This window comes from Triturus cristatus, chromosome 3_1, assembly GCF_964204655.1.
Source record: "Triturus cristatus chromosome 3_1, aTriCri1.1, whole genome shotgun sequence".
In the NCBI taxonomy this organism is placed as follows: domain Eukaryota; kingdom Metazoa; phylum Chordata; class Amphibia; order Caudata; family Salamandridae; genus Triturus; species Triturus cristatus.
This window is the reverse complement of record NC_140583.1, coordinates 199,462,438-199,472,843: the sequence shown is the minus strand read 5'-3', so window position 1 is coordinate 199,472,843 and position 10,406 is coordinate 199,462,438. Positions and strand designations below refer to the sequence as shown.

Genomic DNA, 10,406 nt, shown 5'->3' with positions numbered 1-10,406 from the left:
AGAATTGAGAATGATGGTGAAGGATTTCAGATGTTACAGAGTTCTGGAGCTAGGTACACCATTATTTTCCTCATGTAACGTAACTGGTGCTCAGGGGCGGCTGGTGACATTTTAAAGTGGTGGGGCGTAAAATGATTGGTATACTTCACCGTAGCGAGCGAGCGTAGCGAGCGAGCCCAAACCCCTATAAGGAGGGTTCGGGGGGGTTCTCCCCCCGAGAAAATTTTGAAAAAAGAGAAGAGAAATGGTGCATTTTCAAGCAAATTTGAGAAAGCAGGAAGGTTAATAAAGCAATTGTGAAAGTGCAGTTATAACATTAATAAAGAGATGTCATATAACATAGGTAGCTGCTTATTCAGTGTATAACCACAGAGCTTCATAACAGACTTCGAGATACAATGCATTTCTGAGTACCTCACTCACAGATGTTTTTTATTTAACAAACTAAACTGGTTGCAAAGTAGCAGCATTCAACATTGTTTACTTTTTGTAAATGAAATCAGCCCGTCTCTCTCTAAGAGCAGCAAACTTTTCAATAACTTTAGTGTTAAAGTCCGGGATTTTCTGAACTAGCTTGCTCTCTACAGAGAGCATTGCCAAAGCATTGAGTCTTTCCTCAAGCATGGTGTTTCTCAGGAATGTCTTAATCCTCTTTAAGGCTGAAAAACATCGTTCTGCCTCGACTGTTGTCATAGGAGTGGTTATGACAATTTTAAGTAAAGCCACTGTCTCTCCAAGTGACTTTTCCATGTTAAGTTTATGGATTAAAGCCAGCAAAGACAAGGCACTTGTGGCCTTCCGATACACAGGCATTCCGTACAGTACAGTCAACTCAGTTCTCAGCTCTTCTTTATTGAGCATAGGATAAGCTCCCACAGCCTCATTCAGAGCACGCTCCGGGAAGGATTCATCATATTTGGCAAACTGTTGACTTTGCAATAATGTGGCACTCACCAAATGTTTAGTGAAAGAAAAACGCTCTCGTGCCTGCACAATTACAATGTCACAGATCTCCTTTGCAATTCGGACCATAGTGGTGATGTTTTTCCTGTGGTTTGTGAAAAAATATTTCTCTGGCAGTTTGCTCTCTAAATTGTCAACCCCATCTCTCACTTTGCTTATGCTTTGTACAAACATAGTAGTATATGCTTGCACTTTGACAGTATCTATCTCTCGTGCTTGTAACTGATTGTATAACAGGTCGACAGCTAGCATTATATCATGAAATAAATACAGTAAGAACTGAAACTCTCTGTCTTGTAGTGTTCTACCAAAGCCATGGGCTTCAATCTGACTTTTGTAATCAAACTCATCATTGGCTTCTATGGCTTCAAAACATTTCAGAAGGTCCTCTCTATGTTCATAGATTAGGTTGACTGTACGGATGTTAAAGTTCCAACGAGTTGAGGATCCCCTTGGAACGCTTTTGTCTACAATGTCATGAAGTGCTTCTGTTCTTTTGGGGGAACGCGAGAAGAATGCTGCCATGCCTCCTATATCCTGAAAGAAAATCCGTGTCTCGGTGATCTTTGATACTGCCTGTTGCATAATAAGATTAAGTTGGTGAGCGTAACAGTGCACATAATGAGCATTAGGGTACACATCTCGAATTCTCTTTTGTACTCCACTAAGGCTTCCACTCATTACGGACGCACCATCATAGCTTTGCGCAATAAGTTTTTTTTTTTGAGGCAGCTCTGGAAAAATTAAGCTCAGTTGACGCAGTATAGCTGCAGTAATGGTTTCTGCACTAGAGTCTCTTAAATGTGTGAAACCATAGAACCTCTCCACAACTTGTCTGTCATTGTCAATGTATCGAAACACTAATACGGACTGTGTTTTAGTGGCCACATCAGTGGTGTCATCAGCCTGAATAGCCACAAAGTCTGTGTTTTGCAATTCTTGCACAATATGGCTTCTCATAATTTCGAGCATACAGTCAAGAAGTTCATTTTGTATTGTTTTAGAGGTGCCCTTAAAGACTGTAGCACGTGCTAAATGTGCTTCCATATCCTTGTCTATGCTTGCTATTAAATCCACAAGGCCTTTGAATATTCCAGGATTTGGGGAACCTTCCGATTCATCATGGCCTCGCAATGCCAGTTCAAAAGCACCACAGAAACGAATGCAATCAATTATTTTGGATAGAATCTGTCTGTTCCTATCAACTGTTTCATTGTGTTTCTGTATTGCTTTGCGGTATGCATCACTTATCTGCTGCTCAATCGGAGCATCTTCCCCCAACATTCCCAGTCTAGTCAGGTTTTCCATATGCTTTCTTGTGCGTGAATGCTTCTTTATTTTTTCAGACAAATGCTTCAAGTCTGTTACTCCTTGATTTGTCCAAGAAAACTCACCACCAAACAGCAAGCAGGGGAAGCAGAACAGAGAATTTCTTAAAGGGCACCCTGTAAGCCAATCAGCTTTTGTGTACCAGGCGTTTGAGAATGTACGTGTGGACATTTTTCCTCTGTCCTGGGAAGTTTGCTGTAGTTTTAGGTCAGGCCGATGAGGTCCCAATTGCTTTAAATCTATTTTCTCTTGAAGTGGCCGTGCCTGGAATGACCTTGTAATCAGCTCTTGTACTGTATTCATGATGACGATGCTGGCCTTACCAATATATATTAAAGAAACCTGCCAATAATCAAAGTACAACATATAAGGTGCGGTGCAATAATATAAAATTGCAGTATAAATACATATATCTTGTGCAGTATCGCAATAAATCTCCAACAGCTCCCCTTTGCACAACATGACTGCTAAAAATACAGCCTTACTGCCTGCTGCCTCTGTGTGCCATAGTGGTTGCTGAAGGCACTGAAACAGACACTGCTTGAGGGCCTTGAACAAGGCAAGGGATAGTTAGTGCTGTAGCCCTGTGATTTGGCCAATAACGGTTGTTAACAGCAGTGCTGTTAACAACCGTTATTGGCCAAATCACAGGGCTAAGGCTGTTAGTAAATTCCATCTACTGAGGGTACAATGTTCAGAATGTGTGCCTACCCCAACCACCATGTACAGTGACCACACACATAGCTCTAACTCCAATCTAAAAAAAAAATAGCATCAGTTTCCTTACCTTTAACTCTGGTGTTTGCTGGGTCGTAGCCGGGGTGAAAGAGCAGCAAAGGAGGTCTTGTTCTTCGCCGGAAATATGACCAAAAATTTGGTAAGGGTTGTCAAGCTTTAGAAGGTGCTGAAAATAAAAATAACGTGCTGTAACTAGACAAGCATTGCTTTTAAAATACAAGTAATCCCAATGAATTTTACCAGCGTCAGTTCTTCAAGTTAACATAAAATAACTACAGTGTTCTTCAAATATTTATTTTGTTTGATGTTCGGGGAAACCAGACTTTTTTTTAGTCTGCTACGTTAAAATTATCCATTGGAACCTGCTTACATTTAAATGTAATAATGATATGATCTTTAGCTTTCAGTATCTTTATGGAATACAATAGATCACAATTTTAAATTCAAATTATCCTTTAATCAATACATTAAGAAGTGCAACACTGGTAGTAGTCCAACGTGAAAAAATAGCGTGAAACTGCGTCTCGTCGTGAATCTGCAAGGAGCTTGACCCACCCGGACAGAGCGTGCGAGTAGTTCAGTCAGTGTGCATGGGCATAGTGTGAAAAGCTTGGCGTGCATGCTGCACCGAAGGGTAATTCTGCCCGGTACTGGTGCAGATCTTCAAGCATTTATTTCAAGAGCTCCCCTTGAGAACTGTCTCTAAAATCTGTAAATCTACCGGATTTTGCTTCAAAACAGCGTTTTGCTCCTTTATTTTATTTCGGGTTGTGCAGCTATAAACTATAAATCCTAGTTGGGGTGATAAATTGCACACCCAGCTGAAACCCACCTCATCGCTCGGTTGTGTACATGGACAGAGAAAGTGCGCATACAACCATTCTTCGTACACACACATTGTTTTTGCTCCTAGCTCACAAGCGCCCAACATACGCCCTATCGGTTTATCACATAATTGTGGGACATATGCATTTCTATTTTCTATCCTGTTTTTTTGGAGTTAAGCTTTGCTGGAGCATGAATTGCTGCTTACTTAGACAGTTAGGACTAGGACACCTTTAAATGTTTGACTTAGAACGTGCAGGGTGGGTTTAAGTTTTCCCATGAAAAGACGCACATTGTGTGTCCATGCTAGAGAGGTGTCAATGGCCTTTCTCCAGAAGATTCACCTCCTTGGGGAGAATGACTGCAGGCATGTTTTAGCGGTGTATCTGCAGAAGCAGTATTACCTTCCATAGACGGAGATCCTAGTCTAATTGTAAAGAATGTAGAGGTGTTATTCTGCACTATTCTGCTGCCTCATGCTCCTTTCCTGCATCTGTAGGAAATTCTGATTCGCAAATGTCTGAAAATTAGCAGCGTTCAATCGTTTATTGTTTATCTCATCAGAAAAGCCGGTGCCCTTGTTATTGTGGATTTGAATTCAATTAAGCCATTTGCTTTTTCTCGGTTAAAAGTGGCCCAACGGCACCTTGCTAAAATGACATTCATTCCGAGGGCAGATTCATTCACCCCCTCACGGATTCCCTTGAGAAATTAACAATTTAAATCAAGCATGATAGGAACGGAAGGCAACAAAAACGCATCAGAATTTTACAGACAGATAAGTATTAGTCGCATTTCTTATTAAAAGCGATCCACATAATCTATCCAAAATAATCAGATTTTTTATTAATAACCTTTGGTGCAGGTTTAATTAACACCCTGGCTAGTACAAATTGAACGTTTTGAAAACATTTAACTTTTTACGGAAAATGTAGGACTCAAACAACATCGTGCGTGCTTTTGAAATCGGATGTCCTCGCTCGCCCTTGTCGCCCACTTTGCACTCCTCGGCCCGACCCACATCACAGCCTCCTCCATTCCTATTAGTCCTTTAATAAGGACAGTGAAATGCCACATTACTCCAAGGACACGGCCGTCATTTGCATAAGTTCTAAAGTTAGCGTCACTTTGTGGAAGCCTTCGCAAGTAAGGGCACAGCAATTACCATAAGAAAGATTGCTTCCATTATTTATGAAACTGGGAGTGCAACGGTAATGCTGAGAACGTGGGTCTCGGCGCTTCATCTGGAAGCCAAAATTGGTAGGTGGCACACCTGATTTCGCCTTGTTAAGTCCTGTATCCGTTTAATGACGATCAGCTTCCCGCGGCTCGGTTTTGTTTGGATGCCCCTTCGGTTCATATTCTCTGGAGACTTAATTCCAAGAAGCTCGGAATTAAAGCTAATAAACTGTTCTTTTTTCTGTCAGCCCCTTCACAGATTTCCAATATTGGAAGTCTTTTCCTAATTGTCTGGGATCCGTTCCAAGTCTCCCTCGTGAATCCCAGTGCACGCCAGGGAGGCGGCCACGCCTCCTTATTTACTTCACAAATTAAATAGACTTTCATAACTAACCCTTCCCGCCGCGTGCCATTGTCGTCGTTTCCACGCGCCACTATAGTAAAGACTTTACATAATGATTTCCTGTCGAACTTGACTGAGTGATTTCTTTCATATCTGTCAAGTAGTGTCCACTCGGCACTATGAATTCACCCTTTAAAGGATGCACGGAACACACGGTTGCTCTCGAACTCCACGTATTAAAGAGTGTAAGGTGTGTAATATTTCTGTGTATATAAAAGGGAAATTCAGTTTTTCAAAAATATTCTATTAATTCATAAACAGATATTTAGTTGCTATGTTCAATGTGCACCTACAGAACACAGAATGGACAATTTTGAGCTGTACAATATTCTGCCGAAACAGGGCTGCCATCTCCTATGTGTTGTCCCAGAAGCATGGCGAGTGTAAGAGCTACAGGCCTAGTACATATTTCCTTATTGTTTTCTCATACAGTACTTACTTCAGCCCAGGTACTTTTCACGATGACACACACGACGACGACGAGTCACTCAGTCACGACGGGTCGACTCCTCTGAACGCACCGCCGCCACGAGGTTATGAGCAGACAGTGTGTCGCACCACCGCGTGCGTGATGACGCGACCGACTGCTGGAGTGCGCACCTCATGGCCAATCACTGTCACTGTGTTCAGACATAAGCCACAGTGATTGGCCATAGGTGCGCGGCACCCAATTAGCAGTTACTCGTTGCTGTAGCAGGCTCTCAGCCAATCCAGAGACGCTGCATTATCAGCGCCTGCCCTGGATTGGCGAAAGAGCACGGATAGGGCTCGCCCGGATACCTAGAGGGGGGCTGCTGCAGAGGCAACCCTCGGCCTCTCGGCCCCCTCCTCTCAGTACAGTAGTCAGTGGCAGACAGTGCGGCGAATGCGCATGCTCGTGCTTGTCGTGAGACAAACTCGAGCATGCGCAATAAAATTGCGAGCCGCTGCCTGTCTGTCAACTAGTCTCAACTGTGCTCGCCCCCCGGCCCCACCCCCTTCATGTCCGACGCAATGCATCATTTGCATAATCATTGCCATTGCTGCCGGTCTACTCTGGGGATTGATTTGCGTGCATGGTAAGTGGGGCTCCGCCCCTGCGCCCCAATGGACGCACCGCCGCTGCTGGTGCTATGTAAGGCACTCTGATACCTGATTGGATTCGGGTCAAGTTCGCGCTATATAAAACTCTGCCAAAAAAAAAAAGATTTTGGAAAATATTGGCCATTAGAACCAAAGTGTTTATGCAAGTCTGACATCAGATTGAAGAGTTATGGAGGCGAATATATGGATTAATATGGGTTTTTAGTGCCAATATTGCATACAAAGATAGTAAAATCAGAGGTAAGGTATATGTGGCAAAGAAGGGAGCACCTTTGTTGGGTTTAATTCTTCAGACTGCCATGGGCATGCAGTTACGACCTGATGCTGGAGAAAAATTGTCTTGGTAACTCCTGCAGTGTATTTGGATAGCATTGTTAAATGTTTCCCTGATGTGTTCTCTGATAATTTGGGAAAACTTTGTAGTTTCAAGCATACAATTGTATTAAGACAGGGTGTCAACCTAAAGTTCATAAAGTAAGAAATCTATTATTTGCTGTAAAGGATGCTGTTAAGGCAGAATTAAAGAGATTAGTGGACAGTGGCATAATGGAAGAAATTGAGTCATCGTAATGGTTGGTTCAAATAGCGGTGGTGGCTAAATCAGACCATTCGATCAGAATGTGTGTTAACCTGCATGACTTGAATAATGCCATATGGGTTGGTAGACACTTCTTACCTAACTAAACAAGATGTTGCCCATCATTGAGGAAAGTAAATGGCTGTCCATAACAAACCTATCATCGGCATATCATCAGATAGAGCTATATTCCGCATCATAACATTTAACATCATTTATTACACCCTTTGGTGCATTCTGGTACACACGCATGCCATTTGGGTTGGCGTCTGTGTCATCCATCTTTCAGAGACTCATGCAGAAGTTGTTTGAAGGAATTATTGAGGTGTACTGCTTTCAAGATGATATATTAATCTTTGCCAGAGAGGAGAGAGAACATGATAAAAGATTAAGAACTGTATTAGAAATTTGACGCACTAATGGATTAACTGTGAAAACTGGAAAGGATAAATTAAATGTGAACAGTGTAACTTATTTAGGTCATACCATTGATGCTGATGTTATAAAATCCACACAAAAATGTGTAGATTATATTGTCAGTACTGTGGTACCTTATAACAAAGACCATCTCAGGACATTTTTAGGAGTCATTGAATTCTACTACAAGTTTTTTAGAATTTTGCAGACAAAACAAAAGCAGTGAGAGGGTTGTTAAAGAAAAATAAGAAATATCGATGGAGTGAAGATTGTTAAACAGAATTTTCTAACATAAAAAAAGAAATCATGAGAGCTCCTCATTTGGGTAATTTTAAATTGGCACACAAACCCATAATTACATCTGATGTTAGTGCCTATGGTTAGGTGCGTTATTATCCCAAATTCAGGATAGTGAAGTGGTAGTCATTGCTTATGCCTCTTGTACATTGTCAACCACTGAACAACACTATTCAGTGATTGAAAGAGGCTGGACTGAAAGACATTTTTGACTATATGTTTGGGGTGCACCATTCATAATAAGATCTGACAACAAGTCTGCCAAAGTTTCTGGAATGGTGTTTCTAAGAATTGCTAGAGGGTTAGCAGACATTGAAGACTTCAGTGTTACAATGCAATATGTTTCAGGCAAATACATTTGATTTGGCTGATGCCAAAGGATTAGAATTGAAAATATATTTTGTAAACATTCCGCTGATGATCAAGCAGAGCATTGATGTGCAGCAGTCATGGAGTAAATGGATATAGAAATTAGATCAGATAAAGAGTGGAATGAAGCTGTTGGACTTGATGTGGAGTTGGTGACTTTAAGTAAATGGAACAAACAGGGATGGCTAGAGCATGTTTATGGCTTGGAAAAGTATATGAATGTTAAATAGGAGTTGAAAGAAGACGAGTGGGAGTTGAGGAGAGGTGAAAAATTGAAACCCCCTGTATGTTTGAGGAGTAGAGTAGTACATTTTACAAAAATAAGAGTAGAATTAGAAAATTGTTTTGGTGGCCAGGGATGGCCAAAGATGTAGAGAAAGTTGTGAAGGAATGTCCTTTGCGCACCAACAGTGATAAAGTACACAGAACAAATGTTCAACTGTTACAGCTTGTACTTTTTCCAGTGAAACCATGGCAAAGCATGCTATGGATATTGTGGGTCTGACGGATGTCATAGGTCTGTAACAGATTTATTATTGTAATTGTTGACTATTATTCTAAATGATTTTAATTAGAATTCGTTGGAGAAGTAACAAACATATCTGTAATAAGGTTAATGGAGAGATTGTTCCTCAACGAAAGGTATCAGGAAGAAATTGTTAAAGACAATGGACAGCAGTTTTGTTCTGAAGAAGTCAAAGATTAATTAATAAAGAGAAATATAGCTCATTACTGAACTGCTGTTTCCAACCCAATGGTATTGTGGATAGAGTAAATAATTAAGTGCTCCCACACTGCCAAACTCATGATCAAGTGTGATTTTGACTCTGTTCAATCCAGTGTCTGGGAGACGGGGATGGTAATTTTTAATCTCGGGCTATAGGACAACAGGGGTAAAAGTGCGGGTGGAGGGGGGGTTGGGCCACAGATTTATATACCTACTGGGTACCAGTGGCACCACATTAGGGTGCTGAGTGCGTATGACTATGTAAGAGCGTGCCATATGAGTTGGCTGATACCTGTCGCACCGCGTAGTGGTGCGGACTGAGTGTGTGTGAGTGGAAGTGATAGTGTGCAGACAGCCTATGCTTCACGACACTGGCCGGCGGTGCCACCTTATAAGGTGATTGGTGACAAAAGCACAGTACCTTTTGACACTGGTCTTCTTGCGAGTGGCTTCAGCCCACAGTGCTGCTAAAAAGTGTTCTATGTTTTGTGTATGCACATAATCTTGATATTGTGCACCGTATAAGGGTGCTCTCTCTCAATTGGTGGGGAGTTACATTAGGAATTGCTCACATTGTGCATGCTAGTGAAATCATAACACCACGAGCGGGCCTAGTACTGCTAGTAATAATTTCCAATTTGTGTTTTATGCCCAAAGGTATATGATGGCCATGTTATAATGACTGAATATGTTTGTTGAATATGTTATAATGATTGAATATGTATGTAGAATATAATCGATTTTACATACATCCTGAGTGAAGTCTCTTTTGTGATGCTCAGTGCATTTATCGCAAGTGGCTGCTGTACCTTTTCTTTTTCGCATTGCCTCTGCTGTGAGCCTGACTGCTCAGTGCCAAGCAGCCCAAGGGTGAGCACGGGTTACACAGCGAGTGTACTCACCTGCTCTTGACGGGAGTGGTAGTTCTGTATGGTAGGGGGCATCCCTTCAGCCAACCGGAGACTGCCAGTTCCAACAGATATGGCCAATAATAAGTCTGTGGTAGAATATGTAAGCAGATGATGTGGTTGTCATATTGTGGAAATGTGCCTTTTCAGGGGCACACCGGTGCAGGGTTCACCCTTAAGTTTGTCCACGGGTTCTCAGACTAACATAGAAGAGTTTGGCACTGAAGCTGGAATTCAAACTAACAAATTTAATAATCAATCATGAATGGGACTACATCAATACAACACCCTCATGCGCTGTAGGAGATAGTACATGGAATACAGAAACCATGGGCCTTTTATACACAGTTTGTTGCAGAGTAAGCATTTAGTTACAAATAGAAGGTACAGGCCTACACAGGAATAGCTATCGACTAACATGGGCAGATGGATATCACTTAGTCAACAAAGTGGGAGGGGAAACAGAGCTGCTTTCATCAGTAGGATATGATAGACAGTTACATTCTCAAACAGGTGCATTCTAGCAGCTACAGGCCTTTCTGAGCTCATACACTGCTCTGACTCAGTGCAGAAGGAGTTAACTAAGGTTGA

The 10,406-nt window shown here is 41.7% G+C and overlaps 1 protein-coding gene across 1 annotated transcript; it reads right to left on the bottom strand.

Annotated features, from left to right (window-relative positions):
* Positions 1–403: 403 nt before the first annotated feature.
* LOC146859911 (zinc finger MYM-type protein 1-like) lies at positions 404–4,032 on the bottom strand. The gene is made up of 2 exons (XM_085643644.1): positions 3,080–4,032; positions 404–2,634 (listed from the first exon to the last, which is right to left on the bottom strand). Exon 2 carries the CDS (start codon positions 2,593–2,595, stop codon positions 481–483), a length of 2,115 nt encoding a protein of 704 aa, XP_085499770.1. The 5' UTR covers positions 2,596–2,634; positions 3,080–4,032; the 3' UTR covers positions 404–480.
* Between the last annotated feature and the right edge of the window lie 6,374 nt (positions 4,033–10,406).

Coding starts and splice junctions, on each gene's coding strand:
- LOC146859911 (XM_085643644.1), bottom strand. CDS start 2,595: ATGAATACAGTACAAGAGCTGATTACAAGGTCATTCCAGGCACGGCCA.